Source organism: Lissotriton helveticus, chromosome 3_1, assembly GCF_964261635.1.
Source record: "Lissotriton helveticus chromosome 3_1, aLisHel1.1, whole genome shotgun sequence".
NCBI lineage: Eukaryota > Metazoa > Chordata > Amphibia > Caudata > Salamandridae > Lissotriton > Lissotriton helveticus.
This window is the reverse complement of record NC_136061.1, coordinates 1,477,763,373-1,477,782,616: the sequence shown is the minus strand read 5'-3', so window position 1 is coordinate 1,477,782,616 and position 19,244 is coordinate 1,477,763,373. Positions and strand designations below refer to the sequence as shown.

Genomic DNA, 19,244 nt, shown 5'->3' with positions numbered 1-19,244 from the left:
GTCAGCAGGGAGTAGGAATGTATGTAGGGGTGCTGCGTAGGCTGCCAAAAATGTCTTCAGGTCTGGTACCGCTCGTGGCACGTAGGAGCGTAACCGGGCTCGTCAGCCCCACCGGCTCAAGGGAGCCTGAATGTAAAAGTAAGTCCAAGGGGTCGCTCACTACTTATCCTACCAGCGTGTAGCCCCAAAGCGTTGTGGTCCTTGAAGTCAGCATCAGCGGGTACGCCTCTGCCTGGGTCTTGAGGAAAAAATCAATCGCGTTGGCCATCCCTGGACACGTGTTTCGAGGTTGTTGCCTCTCGTCAGCAGGGAGTAGGAATGTATGTAGGGGTGCTGCGTAGGCTGCCAAAAATGTCTTCAGGTCTGGTACCGCTCGTGGCACGTAGGAGCGTAACCCGGGCTCGTCAGCCCCACCGGCTCAAGGGAGCCTGAATGTAAAAGTAAGTCCAAGGGGTCGCTCACTACTTATCCTACCAGCGTGTAGCCCCAAAGCGTTGTGGTCCTTGAAGTCAGCATCAGCGGGTACGCCTCTGCCTGGGTCTTGAGGAAAAAATCAATCGCGTTGGCCATCCCTGGACACGTGTTTCGAGGTTGTTGCCTCTCGTCAGCAGGGAGTAGGAATGTATGTAGGGGTGCTGCGTAGGCTGCCAAAAATGTCTTCAGGTCTGGTACCGCTCGTGGCACGTAGGAGCGTAACCCGGGCTCGTCAGCCCCACCGGCTCAAGGGAGCCTGAATGTAAAAGTAAGTCCAAGGGGTCGCTCACTACTTATCCTACCAGCGTGTAGCCCCAAAGCGTTGTGGTCCTTGAAGTCAGCATCAGCGGGTACGCCTCTGCCTGGGTCTTGAGGAAAAAATCAATCGCGTTGGCCATCCCTGGACACGTGTTTCGAGGTTGTTGCCTCTCGTCAGCAGGGAGTAGGAATGTATGTAGGGGTGCTGCGTAGGCTGCCAAAAATGTCTTCAGGTCTGGTACCGCTCGTGGCACGTAGGAGCGTAACCCGGGCTCGTCAACTTTCTCCGTTAATTAATATGTTGTCCATGTATAACTGTGTGTATTATAATCTCATGAATCGTGAACATTTATTGATCCGTACTGATGCCTATTAACACGGCATAACCATTATTGTTAATCACTTTATGTGCTTTTTGCCTTTTCAATTTTTATTCCTCATTCTTCTTCTTCTTTTCGCTCTCTCACTTTGGGTTGATATTTTTACATGGTTTGTATAATTACTCACATTCCTGTTTGCATTTCCTTGTTATTCCTGTTGCTTTCCTTCTCTTTTCTTCTTTTGACTATAACTTTGTCATGTATTTCCCCGTTATGTGAAAACACACTCTCTTTGTTGATTACTGTGCCTGTATGTACAGCCCTGAGGAAGCCCCAGGCCGGATGGGCATGTAAAGGGGTGAAACACATGTTGCCTGTCAGTGTCTTCTTTGCTCAACCTCACAGAAAGAGTGACAACACTGTATATAAAGAAATATCACCATGAATCCTGGTTTATTGGAATTTTTTCCTGAAATAGTATGATAAATCAGACAACCACTTTGAAAGTCGTCAATGTTTAGGGAGTTAGGGGTTTTCCCCTGTCAAGGGCAAGTGTTGTAACAAGAAAAGCTCCAAAACTAACGGCCAGTAAGGGACCGGGACCTATCACCCCTTTTCTCACAGAACTGTTCCTGGCCGCACTCCCCTGGCAGGGCACTGCTTGCCATATTAAAGATCCTGCTTGCCTGTCAGCTAACTGTTTCTTAGCTACATTGTCTGTGCATTGGAAATTCTGGGCATTGGTGAATGTCGAGTGGGTACCATGGGTATTTTTAGTCACAGCGTTAATGTTTTGTTTTACTGAAGCAGACTCCTGAAGTAGGTGCATATTTCAGCAAAACAAAACCCAAATGCCCCTGATGCATAATAATTTTTTTCCATGCTTGTTTTGCCAAATGTTAGCTTTTCCTGCTCAGGGCCCTCGTGACTCACATTCCGTGCTAGGCAGGGAAATCAAGTAACAGTCACACCACCCTTAAAAGGGCTGGGCAGCCATCACTGTGGCCAGGCGGAACGGTGATGGAGAGGCCACCAGGTCAAAATGGTAAAATGCAGCCTTTTCTTATTTCTGATGCCACGAGTGTTGGATTTTTAAAAATTGACACACGTTTATTGATTCTAATGTCCTCGTGAATAAAGGCAATTTTGTAAGGCTATTAATGTGACCCCTCACGTCTCTGTACAGTAAGTAGCTCACGATGAAGCAAAGTGAAAACAGGGAAAGGAATGCCCTGTTTTATTTTTAACCAATGAAAATGTTGCAGTCAATGGCAAACATTTCGTTTAGCGACATAAAAGAATAGTGACACAAAGACATCTGAATTGTGAGCCTGAAGGAGAGTTTAAAGACTAGCCAGGCCTTTGATATCTCCTTGCGTTTTGAAAGGTGAACCAACATTCTCGGTGCTTAGGAGAGGCGCAGTAGGTGGTAATTATCAGGCTTCAGACCCACAGGACGTTTTTTTTAAATCTCATTCTTGCGAGGTTGCTTTGCATACATAGCATGCCTAGTACAATGAATTTTCCTGTAGACATGGAATGATTCCAAGCGCCATTCAAAAAACCGAAATGCAACAAGCCGGCCATTGTGCCAGGCCTTTTTTTCCGTTGTTGAGTCGGGAGTGGCATGAAAGGGCTTTGATCAGTGTATGCAGCTGGCTTCCTGAGCAGCATTCCGAAACCCGTGCGCGCGACATGAACCTGCACCTGGACTGCTGACGGGAACAAAGTGCTCGCGACATGAAACTGGACCGGGAGTGCTGACGGGACCGGAGATGCGCACTGCCTAAGGCTGCACTTGGAGTGCTGACGGGACCCGAAGTGCGCGCGACATGAAGCTGCACCTGGAGTGCTGGCGGGACCCGCAGTGCGCGCGACATGAAGCTGCACCTGGAGTGCTCGCGACATGAAGCTGCACCTGGAGTGCTGACGGAACTCTCTGAATATCAGAATGGAAGCCTCGGTTTCGCGGTGCTTGAGGGAATAGGTTAGGGGCTGCTGTTGTCAGCAAGGACTGATTTTTATGTATAAACGAGAGATTTGGTAGAAGTGTCCATTTTAAGACGGTAAAGAATGTTACATGTCACTGTAAAGTGCGTGAGTACCAAACTCGTGCTCGTGCACACACAGGAGATTAGCTTATTGTCCCCAGAGGGGGCTTGAGGAACACATTGCTGAGTTCTGCATTTACAGTTTTGTAAGGTATGTAAGCTAAATGACGTCGAAGAACAATTTAGCACTTTTTCACTTAAAGGAAACTAGCCTAAAGCTCGATGTTCATGCAAATCATTTCTCCATTATTTTTTAGATACACATGATGAATTTCCTGCCAGACAAGTTCATTCTGTCTATCAAATTAACATAATCGTTACAGCATTATAAAATGTTAAATGGAAGGCACTCCGCTGGCACATTTTTAAACACTCTGCTTACTTTTTCATGGTTTTTGAATGCCTTTGTATGTAAGTGGCTTACAGAGCGCCAACCTGGCAAAAAAGTAGTAGAGCACTGTATAAAAGGGACAATGCAATGCAATGGAGCTTAAGAACAAAGGCGAGTGAAATGGCATACTTTACAGTAGTGTCTACACTTTTCAATAGTATCAAGAAAAATGCATTGTCCGAAAAACCAATAAATGGATGGGTTGTTGTTTGTAATTCTCCAATCTAAGGGGGCTCAGGGGCCTGAGTTCTCTTCTTCTAAAGGATCACAAGATTTAATTCCATAATTCACAGTTGCATTTAGAAGCCTCGTTTGGCTCCAAAGGGGGACAATAAATTGCACCCCTCTGGTATCAACAGCCATAGCCACCATGCCAAAATGGCTTGAGAGCCTGCAGGAGAATTCAGTTGTAACTTGGAGGACGTGATCATGGATCTCTATAGTGTGGAGCTGGTCCTTCTGACCATCCACGGTTAGTAAAAGACATACCATTGAGGTGGATAATAACACCAATTGTTCAGAACACCATGAGTATGCAGAAGAGGTAGGAGAGAGCTCAATCATGGATATAAGACTCAGAACAAAGGATACATATAAGATAATGAGTTAATATTGTTGCCATAAAAGCTCAGGGGCAGGAGAAAATAGACTCTGAATATTGATGTACACCTTCTACTTAAATTGTTGGTGAATTCTAGGTGCTGCGTGTTGCTTGCAGAATGCTTCAGAACGCCAAGAGATGAATGGAGTGGGGTTCGGAAGGAGGGATACAATTAGTGTACATATATAGTTGATACATCTTTTCAAAAGCAGCTGTTGAATTAATTAGTTTTCATTCAATGCCTAATCACGTTAGGCTTTTAGATCACCAAGGCTTGATGAGATACTGTGATTTGATATACGTTTTCTCTCTGGTTATGAGGAGTACAAAAAGTATTGTTGTGCCAGTGCTAAAATGAGCATCCTTGCCTGCCACAATGTATTTCTACAAAACGCAGGTTTGCAGAAAGTTTTTCCGCCTATCGGGTACCTTCCAGGGACCCATTTTAGGACTGCTTGTGGGAGAACAGCTCTCAAGCTGATTAATGTCTGGCATGAGTAGATTGTCCAGTACATTTTTACTATTCAAGTTCTGTTTTTTGTAGTTTTGCTTTTATTGGTTGTAAAAGCTTTATTTCGATACGTAAATATCTTAAAAGCGATACATACAAAAATACATTTTCAGGCTTATGGTAACATACATTTATGATTACTAAAATAGTCAGGTAAAATACAATAAATAGTTAAAAAGAGAATTAAATTGAAATAGAAAGCCTTTTAGCTCGGCTCACCCAAGCCCATTTTAAAAACTTTGAAACACCACAGACAATAAGGGGGGATGTGTCAGTCAGTAAAATGCGAAGGGCCACCAGATGCTGTCGTGTGCCTCAGAGCCTGCACAATGGTGTTAGCCAACACCTCCTTGTAGCACAATAGTCAGGACACTCGAAGAAAAAATGTGCCACCGTCTCCACCCGTGTCGAGCACATGGCACAAAAAGGTGAGGACTGGGAAGATGAAGATCTCCACCTGGACACCAAGTTGGCCAAAGGCAAGGTGCCCACTCTGAGTTTGAAGTAAAGAGCCCTATCCAGGGGAGTGATGATAAGGTCCAGATAAGGCTCGTAAGCAACCACGTCTTTGATTCTCAGGAATGCTGCGGTCGAATTGCAGTGGCGTGGATTGCGAATGAGTTTGGTGGCTATCCAATCCCAATATAGCTTCTTCAAGGTGGCTTTCGGAGGAGCAGAGCGAGTAACCCAGAAATCTTCCAGACCCAGCTCCACCAATAGGCTCTTGATGTCCCTTAGCCATTTAATTCGTTGCCATCCCTCCATAGCAATTACCTCGGACAGACCTGCTGCATAGGAGGCTAGCTCCGGGACCCTCCGCAGGCGGGCCCATAGGAGCAGAGGCCGTAATCGCGCCTGGTCCGCGATTGATTTGCAGCCCAAATCAAGAAGCACTGGGACGGTCGGTGTGCTCGATGGGAGTGCCAAGAGTTCTTTCAAGAATTTACTTTCTGCCTTGGCTAATGCCTCCAGGTTTGTGGAGCCCCACAACTCCGCCCCATACAAAGCCGCAGCAACCCCTCGTGCTTTATAAATATCAATAGCTTTTATTGTATATGCAGCTCACATACAGCTGCAAAAGAGGAGCTACTTACATCTAACATTGGGCAACATTCGACCTCTGGAGCATTAGTTTCAGGATTTGGTCATGCTTCTGCACTGGAAACCCATTGGGTGGCATGAAAACACAAAGTGTATGTTAATCACATGCACAAGTTTGCAAGCTCCTCAGATCCTTTGAGATTGACCCCATTATAAATACTGCCCTACTGCACAATTAAATACTGATGCATTATGTCTTCTTTAGTGCTGTTATGCCGAGCTTCTGTATTTGATCAATTTAAGTGTCCCACAAAGCTCTCAAGCTGCATTTTTGTACTTCTTTGTCTATTAAATGTGTCTGTGTTGCTGCAGTGAAGCCCGTAGTGCCCACAGTCATGTGTGCTGGTCTGCCATCACAACTAAAATGACCAAAGTGGGGAGGTGGACGATAGTATAAGAAAAAATCAAAACACTAACTACGATCATATTGGGTATTGGACAAAACAAACAGGCAAATAAAAAGCATTTGATGCTAGTGAGCAACACTTGGAAACTGACATTTGGATCCACCAAATTGAACACTGTTGCACTTTAATTTAAACAATGTCAAGAGCAAACAAAGGCATGAACTTGGCTCAATCCTCATGAAAAACAGGAAAAAGGGCAGCCCCTGCTAGTAAAACGTCTACAATTAACTCTTCAATCAGAAAAACGTAACATTCTAAACAACAATTTGCCTTCAGCAGCATTTACATTTTTCTAAGACAAATAAAATGTACATGGAGGTTATGGAAAGAGATTGGTAGAACATATTGTTAGATCGTGTTTCCTTAGACAGTTAATGGACATTATGATTTGTGTTTCAAACATCAAGTGTGCTGCTATCATGTCCTCGCCATTTCAAAAGGAAAACACTTAGGAGACGCTAAAATACTATATTGGCCACTTTGTTGCGAGCTTTAATTGAAAACCTCAGCCCAGAGCTTGGCGGTGCAAATCAACTCTTTCTTGAAATGGTGGCGCATTGCTTTTTCATCAAAGGTGAGTTTAGATTGTTATGTAACATAAGGTTTGCTGCCTGAAGCCTCATAACATACCACAAAGAATATGTGTGCTGCTTTTTGTCCTCTTACTGACTGTCTTAACTTTATTGAATTTGCACACTGGTAGTACTGAAGACCCATGACAGTGATAGCAAGCCAGACTAATGCCAAGCAAATTTCATATTTGCTCTTTACACTGTACCTTTCTAGTTTGTCAAAGCACTAATACCCAAAAGCCTCTTAGAAGGTGAAATCTGCTGGAACTGAAGCATCTCCCAGCGATGCCCAGCTTATTTAGGTGATGTTGTTGCTCTGAGCTGATGCCTGGAACTATATGGCATTGAACAGTAGCACATCTGATTAAAATGCACATCATTACTGCCTGTGTGTGTTCCTTGACTGTTTGATGAAAACCTTTTCCAAAGGGATGCAAGAGGGAACAGCGTAAATCGAATTCTGAGCTGGAACATTGCAGGACTTAGTACAAAGATGTGCTCTCAGGAGTGGTATGTATTCATAGAGGCATATGACATATGCCTCTTTCAAGAAACTTGGGCCGAATCACCCCAGTTTTGTGTTGGGTATTTGAATCATTCTGTAGCTGCAAATAAGGGAGCAAAAGGGAGGCCCTCAGGAGGACTGACTATATGGGTTCGCCAAGAGCTTGAGGCTGTTATTCCGGTTCTCCCAACACAGAGCCAAGACATACAGGACATTAGATTGACCATGTGTGACCAATTAACAATAGACATATATAACATCTATGTCAGGGGAACAAGAGGGAAAAGGTCGAGAGTTTTAGCGGCTCTCGAGGACCTCCTGGACATGCAATCAGGTGTCTCAAATATACTAATAGCGGGGGACTTCAATACAATGTTTGAACCCCTTCCTACGGAAGATGGCTACTGGACAGAAGTAGAAGATAGTAAATGGGGTGTTCCATCGCTAGAGTTAAATCATATAAGGAGATGGACAGATGTGGCCATTCAATTAAACAATATCTGTATGGAACAGGGTTTACAGGCTTTAATTGGGCATACTAAATCAGATAGACATGGAGCTAATACCTTTAACAATGGCTATCACGCTAGCAGAATAGATTATGTTCTTGTGAGCCTGGGTCTATGGCATCTGGTGGTGGACATGAAGGTAATAGACAGGCTAGAAAGCGACCATAACCCACTATGTGGAACCTTGGATTTGAACTGTCAAACGACGGGTTCTCAACCTAGGGATGGGCATCACCTAGGTGAGGTTGTTCCAACTAATGAGCTAAGGCGGCTCAATTGGGTAAGGTTAATAGAGTCGCCTGCCTTACTAGATAATGTCCTTCAGAGCATGGATTATGCTACAAATGAATTAGGGGCCAATGTAGAGGAAAAAAGAGATCTAGCAAACACAATAGGTATACATAACACTTTTTTAAAACTCCTACGCACCTATTTCTTTAAGCAGGGGAAGAATCCTAGGGCACCCATATTGAAAGAGGGGCAATGGTATAACGCAGGTTGTCGGGTGGCATGCCAGGCCCTAGGGGAAGCCATCAAAGGGGTTGACCCCATAAAGGTCCATGAAGCGAGGACATCTATAGGGGTACCCAATCAAAAGCTAAGAAATGATGGGATGATAAAAGATGGCAGGAATTAAGGGACGCCTGTGCCATGAAAACCCCAAACAATTCTGGAACGTTTACAAATGGTCCAATGAGGGACAGGCTGAGCGTCCCCAAAATCAAGTTTCTCAATCTGATTGTGTGAATTATTTTAAACCCCAATATGCCTCAACCCTACCAAAAGGAGAGGGGGAAATTACAAGTGCACTATATCCCAATGAAACATTTACTAAGGCTGAGGTAGAGACCGCACTTAAATCTGTATTGGCCGGAAAGGCACCATGGCCGGATGGCATACCAGGGGACATCTTTCTATACGAGAAAGACAGATGTTGCCGGTACATCCTTTTGTTGTCGAATACCATTTCCCAAGGAGCCCATATACCCGACTCTTGGAAGAATGCTGAGATTATCCCTGTTTATAAGAAAGGGGACAAATCAAGTCCGGGGAACTATAGGCCCATCAGCCTAATCGATTGTCTCCAGAAAATAATTGGGAGGCTGGTGCTTAATAGAGTGCAGGAATGGATTTAGGAGTTTGAGGTTTTGTTCCCACTACAAGCTGGGTTACGCGCGTTCCTTAGTACCATCGACCAGGTGTTTCGATTTGTTTTGATATACTGGAAGATTGTGACGTTAGGAAAGGGAAGCCTTTATGCCGCCTTTGTAGATCTTAAGGCAGCATTCGACCTCGTCCCCCGCACGAAGTTATGGCTAACCTTACCAGAGTTAGGGCTCCCACCTGAGCTCTTGACTTTGATCGTTGGACTACATGAGGATAACAGTGCACAAATTAGATGGGGTGGGCAGGGTGAAATTACTGCATTATTCCCAGTAGAAAGAGGCGTGAGACAAGGCTGCGTCACGGCTCCTGCGCTATTCTCACTATATAATAATGGGATAGTTGATTACATGAGTGGAATACCATCTGATGCACCCACATTAGCTGGTGATAAAGTGCCTATATTGATGTTTGCCGATGACACATTGATCCTGTCCAAGACCCCTAGCGGGCTTCAGAAAGCCCTAAAACGTTTGAGGGTTTCTGTTCGCAGAAGGGCTTGGAGGTCAATGTGTCAAAGACAAAGCTAATGGCATTTAATGCACATAGGGCCTTCAAAGGGGACATTTGTATGAATGACAGGCCACTAGATTTGGTGAAGGAGTTCACCTATTTAGGGGTGAACTTCCAAGATAATATGAAGTGGGACTATCAGGTGGAATTAGCTTCCTTTAAACACAGGCAGTATCAGGGATCCTGCACCAAGAATATAATCTATCGTACACTAAGCCCATCAGCCCAGTCTTAGAAATGTATAACTTGAAAGCCATTAGTTCAGCCCTATATGGCTTGGAACTTTGGGAGTGTGAGAATCTTGTAACCCTTACCTCTACAGAAATAGGTTTCTAAGAAACATTACTAGAGTGCCACTGAGCACTCCAACTAGCGCATTATTAATTGACTTAGGGAAAAAAAACGATTGCAGCAGTAGCCAAACTTCGTCCCATCCTCTACTGGAGGAGACTCTGGACTACACCAGAGCTCGCAGGCTATGCGAAAGGTTTCTCAGAAATAATAAGGGCGGACGTTTCACATCGTATTAAATGGCTATGGGCGGTCAGAGACCTTCTATCCGATATAGGTTTGGCTTCAATGTGGGCGTATCCTGAAAATGCAAACTTTCCAACCAAAGAGGTGTTGAAGGCCAAGTATTGGGAATGGTTCCGGGATAATAACATTAGGCAAAGTGAGTCATTCACCCTCACAAGCCGATTCTTGGATCATAAAGCCACTCCGAAGTTGGAAACTTACTGGGATCTAATTACAAAACCATTAGACCACAAATTGTATTTTCAGTTTAGGGTGGGCTCACTCCCAGTGAGATTATTTACTGTAAAATGGACCAATCAAGCAGTATCTACTTGTCCGGGATGTAGGTCCTGTAACAAATCTCTGCCTCACCTCCTTTTTGTTTGCACCGCTTACGCTGCCCCGCGTCGGGTCTGGCTGCTTCCAATTTGTAAACTCCTTGGCAGTAGACGGGCAGCTGAAGCCGAACGCATCCTGCGGACTCATACCTCACCGCCTATAGTAATAGCCATGGCAAAATTCTTAGGGTGGACATGGGCATTGAGGGCTCGCCTAATATCCCAGAGTGGGATTAAAAACTGGCGTGATTCAAACTATCCAGTTTACCATTAAGCAGTGTAGGGCTTGATAGCGAGCACCACCCGCTAAGTCCCAAAAGTAATTAAGCGCAAGAAGGTACAAGTTAATTGCCACTTGTATATAAGAATGTGGTGTGTTTTGTACATATTTGAACCGTTTTAGGAAATTCTCTAAGGAGATTTTAATGTTTTATGTTACGTGAATTTACGACACCGTCTAGATATATCACTAAGAGCCTTTTAAGGGGGGGTCTGCCTTGGGGTATGTAACTCCATTTTTTTACCTATGAAATGTACAAAAAGCACAAATGAAGTAGTTTTTTTGATATTTACCCAATGTATGCTTCTCTATCGACAGCTATTTTATATATACGATTCTATTTGTATTCTTGTAAATGCTTTTATGACTGTAAATTGTCGAATAAAGCTGTTGAAAAATGAAATCAAAATGAATAGCGTGTAGAGGCCATGGATTTGTGTGTACTGCTTCATAAGCAGTGAAAAAATAGATGAGACTACAAAAGTCGTAAATCTTCCCATATTGGAAATCCATAAAAGCTGTATTGCCATTATTTCTGAGCACAATGAATTCACTGTCATTTTTGTTTGGTTTCTTCTTTTCTGTCACTTGCTCCCGCCCCAGACCCAGCTTGCTATGTGCCACTATTCTACATCCTTTGAGGAAGAGTATTTCTCAGCAGCGCAAGAGTTCAGACCAGAACGCTGGCTGAGGAGAGGCAACATGGACCGAGTGGACAACTTTGGATCCATCCCTTTTGGTTATGGTCTCCGCAGTTGTATAGGAAGGAGAATTGCAGAGCTGGAAATTCATCTTGCACTGATACAGGTAAGTCTACGCGGAAGATGTTCCAGGAATAAAGGGTTGTTTTCTGTAAATTCCACAACAGTTGAGGCGCTGCTCCCACCAGCCTAAATGAATTGTTTCCCCGGATTCCACAAGGTAGGCAGAACAGATGGTTCTAGTGCTCCGCTTAACCCCTACAATTTATTAATTTAAGAGCATAAAAATCATATGTTTGCTCTTCTTTAGTGTTCTCAAGATAACTTTTCTCAAGCAGAACTAGGTGGACACACAAAAAAGTTGTGGAATGAAAAGACAATCACTATATGTATTCTACAATCGTGAACTCACTCCCATCATTTGTAGTGCCAGTAAGCAGACGTACACCTGCAAACGACCACTGCGGTTTAGCACACAAGTTGTGTGGTTTGGCACATTGCATTGTCAATATGTCTGTGCATTATTTCTGTATAAAAAGGGGAAGCGTTTCATTTCGGCACAGAATTTTTCAAAATTGAATTTTCGTTCATTATCAAAATCAGTAGAATATCTCTGCCTATGTTCGGGACAGCAACACACATTTGTATGCATTCTATTTTCATTTATAAAACTATTCTCATAAAGAAAACTACTTTTCTGCCTTTTTAAGCCAATTAGATTTGCAGTTCTGTAGTATAAAGTGCATTTTGCAGGAAATCTTTTGAATTCCCCTTCAAACTAATAAAACGAAGCAGCAGTAATTGGTGCATGTAGACATTACAAATAAACAAGCATTTGCAATGCAATAGGTCTGTGTATGCAAGAGTTAGATCTATTGGCATTGTGAATGGCGATGTCTTTTATCTATGTGTTTTGGTTTGGAGGGGTTTGGATGTATGTGGTTTGGAGTGGAATTATGTGGGTTGAATTGAAAGTTAGATGTGGAATTTGTGGGGTGAATTGTGTGGCATGTAGTGTATTTGTGTGGAAATTAAATGGCATGGTGTGCAGTGGAATAGTTTGTATAGCAATTATGTGGTTGTGAAAGTACTGGAATTACGTGGAGTGGGACTGTGTGTCATGAAGTGTAATTATGTGGAATGGTTGTGTTGTGGTATGTATTGCAGTTCAGTTATGTGGTGTGCTGTTGAATTGTGTGGCATGATGCGGAATTGTGCGGTGTGGATTGGATTTATGGTTTGTGTTATGTAATTAATTAATGGTGGCCCTGTCTGCCTACTTTCAGTAGAGCACATGTTGTATTATACCACCACCTCTTGCTGGTGTGGAAAAACTCACCTTAGTTATTTTTTTTTATTGTTTGTGCAATAGCAAGACAATTCAAGAAGAGAAAATGCGTTTTTTTTTCGAAATTGAGTTTTTGAGGGAAAAGAAGCAGGATCAGAAACCGTAGTTGGCACACTTATCTTCAAAACACCACGAAGATGTGTGGAGCAGGCAAAAGATATAAATATGTGGCAAGATGCTGCAAGAGCTTTTTAGTGCATTTTTAATCTTTCTGGTGCATTCTCAATGTACCAACACGCTGAAAAAAATAGCCAAAGGAGGACACGTATAAATAATTTAAAGACTGTAAAAAATGTCCTGACAAAAATATGCGATAACTTATGGTATGAAGTTATGCAAGGGGGGCTGGTAAAGGTGGACTTGTCACAGCCGCGATCCAAATGTCAGCATGAGGGAATACTTAATCATCAACTTAGTAGGTGAAACCAGTCAGAAAGGGAGGAGAAGAATTTAGATGAAACAGATCAATGAAAAACGCTTCCAACCTAAAACAGGGAGCTCGTGTTTCATAATATAAAGATGGAATCTAGTGAGTAGCTTAGAAAGTGTAACGGAGCAATTCACTTCAGGCGCTATCTTGGAAATGATAAAACCTGATGAAATCAGTATGCTGATAAATCATTTTTAAAAATATACAATTTTGTTGCTTCAGCTGTATAAGGAAGCTGAGGTGCTTTTTGATTACTAAGAAGAAAGTAATAGAATCTGCATATCTAAAGTGACTTCAAACTTAAAAAAATCTTTGCACTGCAATTTAGTACATTATAAAGGTTGGCAGGTGAACAAGGAATGAAATAGATTAAATAGGTAGCATTACAAAGTAAAATCTCAAAAAAGTATAGAGGGGCTAAAGGTCAAACCGTATATGTATGTATGTATGTATGTATATGTATATATAATATATATGTATATATTTTTTTAAGAAGTCTGATAGTGCCAGCAGTGTGCTAAAAGCGTGACATGCTTGGCATTTAACTTTGGATGGGACATGTTCACAGGTGTGAGGGGGTTGCATTATTTGTGCAAGACTGTAGGATGTCTTGTGTAGAGGGCTCTGCAGCAGCTCCCAGTGTTTTCACTCTGTGCTCAGCCTCTATGGCAGCCAGCCCTTTCCCGGCCCGTAGGTTTGTCAATGAGCTCTGCTCTTCATCATGTCTGTCACTGCTTCTGCCTACCCGCTAGGTTACTGCCAGCAGCTACAGACAAAATGCATACATTCAAACATATAAACAGACACACAGGCGTGTGCGCAAACACACATGGTAACATGCACACAAACACACACCAGAAGCTTAAACAAATGCAGACAAACGCTCACACACAAACATATCACACAGACATACGACAGAGGCCACAAAGGGCTGGAAGGCAGGACCCGGAGCACGGGAGCAGAACCAAGGGAGGAATACAAATAAAACACAAGTGGGGTAAAGGCATTGTAAGTATGACCGAGATAACCGCATACTTTACAGCTCTGTTTACAGAAACAGCTTTGACGCAAAGCTAAGCTCTGCTTTTCAAGGCATTCAATGGGAGTACCCCAATTCTAAACTGTATATAAAGTGCGCATGCCTGAGGTGGTTCAACATCATCCATATAGGAATCAAACTTAAAACAACTTTTAAAATCTAGGAATCGAATGGTTAAAGTGCTAGGTGTTCTGGTTTCAGTGCAAAATTGATCAACAAGATCCCAGTACCTTTTTTTGAGCTGGTAACCCATTCTTTTTGTGATAGACTGTTGATCATCCTACATGAATCCCAGCCTCAATTTATAAAGCCTTGCCTTACTTTCCTAAACCAAATTAGTCACCCTGTTTGCCTTTGGAGCATTAGTAACTCCTCCACTGCCTCCTTTACTGGTATCTGAGTGTTACAGGTCTAAAGTCTTATCCAAAACATTAACACTTTAAGGACAGCTATGTGGCTAATGGACCTTAACCCAAGATCCAGACATAGTGGTATTAACGGTGTGTTCCGTGGGAGGTTTAAGATTGCTCTTAAAAAGTTGTTTTCAGCTACTTATAGCTGGTTCAGGTGCTCCATCTCCCACAGTTCCGCCCCATACAAGGCTGTGGCATACCCTCTAGCCCGGTGAATTTCTAAGATTGGGGATATTGGGTGGTAGGGAGATTTTTTGGCTTTCTTTACTATTGTACTCTCCACGTATTGCAATGAAAGGACGCTCTTCTGAATTTGGGAAGTCCAATTCAGGTTCTCCCTAGTTCTAACGCCCAAATAATCAAACACCTTAACCTCATCTAGTTGTTGAATTCCAAGCCTCACTTTCCCCTTAATTGACTTGTAGGGATTGAAAACCATAAACTTTGTTTTGGTACAATTAATTTCCAAACCCCGCTCTTTACAGGCTGCTGCAAACATTGTTAGCACTTTCTGAATTCCCATTGGGGCTTTCGAGATAAGTAGGGTTTCATCTGCAAATAGAAGACCAGGGATTTGTTTACCAGCTAATTTTGGTGGGTCTCCACCACAATCATAGAGATCATTAAGGGGAGAGGAGCTGGCCTAACGGCTAGGGCGCTCGACCTCAGACCTGGGGATCTGGGTTCGAGTCTCGGTAACAACGCCAAAAACCTCCTGTGATTCTGGGCAAATCACTTAATCTCCCCGTGCCTAAAATGAATGCGTGTCCTCATGTAACGTAACTGGTGCTATGTAAAGCGCTCTGATACCCGATTCAGTTCGGGTCTAGTTCGCGCTATATAAAACTCTGTAAAAAAATTTTTTTTTAAAATTGATGAGCCCGTTCATATACGTGGTAAATAATGTTGGCGCTAACACGCAACCCTGCCGCACCTACTAGAATATTCTTAGTTAGGTTACCATCCAAATTCCACCTGACTTTGGCATCATTTCCCTAGATATAAACATACCAGGAGATGGAGTAAACCACCAGGAAGACCAAGCTCCCTAAGGGCAGCCCAAAGCTTTGCACGATCTATAAAATAAAATACAGTTTTTAGATCTACAAACACGACATACAGGTGGCCCTTTTTGATGGTAACTTCCTTCCAGATGAGCAACAGGAACCAAAACACCTGGTCTAAAGTACTCGTGGAAGCTCTAAAGCCAGCTTTCAGTTGGGAAAGTATATTAAATACCTCTATCGCAAGAGGAAGGGGACCCCCGAAAACTAGTAAGAAGTAACCTAGACAGGGAAAATACACTCATGTAAACATTCGAGGACTACTTCAAAATATGGAATGTTACGGCCCATATCCGTTGGTTTGCCGGTTACCAGTATAGAGCTGTAATGCTCGTTTATATCTTTTTATCTGCATTATGAATCGTTTTCATCAGGACTAGCAGCTCGTCCAAGTTTTTATCGTCGGCTCCCAGAGAGGAAATCGTCCTTTCCTCCAACGGTGGACCTTTTAGACCTGTCTCGGGCTCGAGATAGGCTTGTTTCTATATGAGAGTATTCTAAAACTTCATCAACGAGGACATTCTATTTTTACATCGTGTTCCCCCGGATACCTAACGTCAAGGACTGACTGCTTTTCAGATACCTTTCTGGACATTATTTGAGATTCTCATGTCGAAGACTCTTTGGTATTCCCTTCTTTCTATCTTCAGAGACGTCAAACAAGGTTTTTTTTCTTGTGAGCACAACTTCCAGAGGTGATACTCCAGATGAAGACAGTGTTTCTGTCGATACGCATTGAGTCAGCTTTACGCCCACTTCAAAGACCTTAAAGACTTATCCTATCCATCAATCTATCATCTTTTGGTTTAATATTATTATATATCGTATATCATTCGCATCATACATATATGTAAAGTCAGTTGATGTATGTCTTAGTGTGTATGGTTTGGTATGAAAGCAGTAAGAATGTTGTGCACCTGTCAAAGTCTCTGTATGATATGAATGTTACTTTTTATTGTGAATATATGTTTTTTATAATGCAATTTATATTTAAAAATAACCAGAAATTACTAATGAATGAATAAACAATTTTGTATTTTTCTATACCCATTAGTGTCACTATTGTTCTTCCCTTTATCATGATATAAGGGTTGTGCTATTTTGAAGTAGTCCTAGAATGTTTACATGAGAGTATTAAATACGTCCATCCAGCTCCGTAGATGCTTTAAAATCATGTTGCTATATATAGTCTTTGATACATCTAAGAGACTGATTGGCCTGTAGTTTGATGGGTCCCCCTTATCTCCATTTTTTAAATATGGGTATTATTTCAGCACACATCCACGAAGCAGGGATATTCCTGCCTTTTATAATTGCCGTGAAAACTGCAAACTGCCAAGGGCCCCATACATCTGGCTCAGAACGATACAAATCACCTGGTAATCTTTCTAATCCTGGAGCCTTCCCAGGCTGTAGTGATGTAATCGCATTCACAGTTTCCTCCAAGGAGAAGCTAATTAAAGTTTCTACTGGTTGCTCTATGTTGCAGACACCACCTGACTGTACTCTCTCATTCTCCAGCTCGGGAACCGTCCCTGAGTTAAAACTTTGGAAATAATCTTCCCAAAGATAGGTTGTAAATAAAAGTCAGTTTCACTGGCTGGTTGTTTTACCCCTTTTGCAAGTAAGTGCCAAAATTGCCAAGTAAGTGCCAAAATTGCTGGGAGTCCTTCAATCTGGATGCCTCCATTAAAGTACACCAATATTCTGCCTCCCAGACCCTTTATGCCTCATCCTGTACTCTTTTGAAAATTGTTTAGCTGTTTTATTTTGCAATCAAAAGCTATCTTAATCCAAATGAACAGACCCCCAGCGGGTCTACCTGCTGTTGAGGGTCTAGCTTCAATACTATACGTGGTGTAGCCCACCCTGTGGTCCTGTCCAGTAGCCCAAGTTTCTTGGAGCAGGCATATATGGCTAGTATCCACTAGACTACCCCACTGCGAGTCATTCAGTTTCGATTTTATCCCTGCAATGTTCCATGAAATAATACTTAATTTCTGGTCGTCTTCAGAATTGTGTTGAAGCTGAAACCTTGTTGTTATGTTTTTTACTTCTTGACCTTGGGAAACTATTCGATGGCTATTCGGGATGATCAAGCATCGGGTCTCTGGTTGTCTTGGATTATTTTTATTTTTGAAAGCCCTCTGTTGGCTCATCGCTGCCCATCCTTAGTCAGTCTGGGATATCCAGCTCCAAGAGAGTTTGGTATCTGTTGGTGGTTACAAGGGAGAATTGTTCCTTGGGATAGTGGGTTATGCGAGTATTTAATGTACTGACAGGGCCCTTATGCTTGAGATGTCTATAAAAAAAATGCCGATCCCGTGATCTGGGCCCCACCCTGCATGATCCCTCCTACCTCTGATCAGTTTTCCTGCTAGGACAGAAGACCTGCAGTTGATTACCAACAATCACCCTGGGTAGATTTACGTGAAAGACCAATTCAACTCACTCTTCTTACAAAGAGGATATCATCGCAACTGTTGTTGGTATAGTCAGAATGTAGGGATAGCCAGTGGCAGACTTTATTTTTTAATTGGGTTGTAGATTCCTCAATGTTTACCTGTACTGTGGGGACGTTGATTAAAATCGCTACGTATGGGCAACATTCTGGTGGGAGATCCGAATTAATCTCATGTGAGGTGGAAAACATGTTAGAGGTGCCATCTAGTTGTGGATTAGGCTGTCTAGTATCTTCAGTACATCTTTCAAGGGCTCCAAAGGGTGCAGTCGGCGGCAGCAAAGGTGGCTCTAAACAGACCATGGAGCTCCTCAACATCCCTGGCATTGAGAGACCTCCACTGGCTACCAATTAAAGAACGGGTTAGTTTTAAATCACTATACATCGTCTTTAGGGCGGTTCATGGACAGGGACCTTTACCACTGCAGGATAAATTTAAGTGGTACGAGCCCCCTAGACAACTGTGGTCTGCTAACACTGGCCTAGTTCTGGTCCCCAGATTCAAACGGTCCAGAATGGGGGCAGAGCTTTCAGCGTGGCAGCTGGACAATTATGGAATGGGCTGCCACAGGGCCTTAGGGTAGCTAGCTGCCTGCTGAAATTCAGGAAGGAGTTGAAGACCCTACTATTCCCCAGGGGCTAGTTCATATTTTCTAATCTGGAACTGTAGGTATAACCGTTAATTCCTGTCTGAGCGCCAGGATACCCGTAGGGTGATAGCAGCGCTATATAAGAACACAATACAATACAAAACATGGTATGAACCGTACCTTTGCATTTTGTGCAACTAGTCGTGCCCTTGAACTACCCCCCCTGTTTCCACCTCCCATTGCGTGGGTTGCTTGTCTTGAGGATCGAACAGTAGATGAACTCTGTACTTGATCATGTACTGACTCTGGGGTCATGGCTACAGGAGAAGTATGTATGGCTTTATTATTCTGTCTTCCTGCTATGTTAGACTGGCTTATTCCCCTCCCCCTCCCCCCTGCAGGATGTTCCTGAACAATAGACCTGTATTCTCCAATCCCAACTGCAAGTTTATTAATACACTTTTGGATATCACCCATATTAGCTTCAAGTCTGTCCATGATTGGTAGAAGGTTGTTTAGCAGTATATTGTCCAAGTGATTCTTAAGAGTTTCTAAACCTTGCTCGGATAGAAGCGTAGAGGCTTCTGAGGCTAGTGATATAGGTTGAGATCCTGGTGGAACTGTTGGTGGTACAGTTATGGTGCTTTTGACCCCCTCCTGTGTTGACAGCTTTGTTTTATTTTTTGA

At 42.9% G+C, this 19,244-nt stretch overlaps 1 protein-coding gene across 1 annotated transcript in view; it reads left to right on the top strand.

Moving 5' to 3' along the window:
• LOC144823523 (cytochrome P450 27C1-like) overlaps nt 1-19,244 on the top strand; it is a 232,565-nt gene that overhangs the window by 199,520 nt on the left and 13,801 nt on the right. Inside the window, exon 8 of the mRNA XM_078682109.1 lies at nt 11,115-11,318. Coding sequence (XP_078538235.1) covers nt 11,115-11,318 — 204 coding nt within the window. The remainder of the gene's footprint in view (nt 1-11,114; nt 11,319-19,244) is intronic.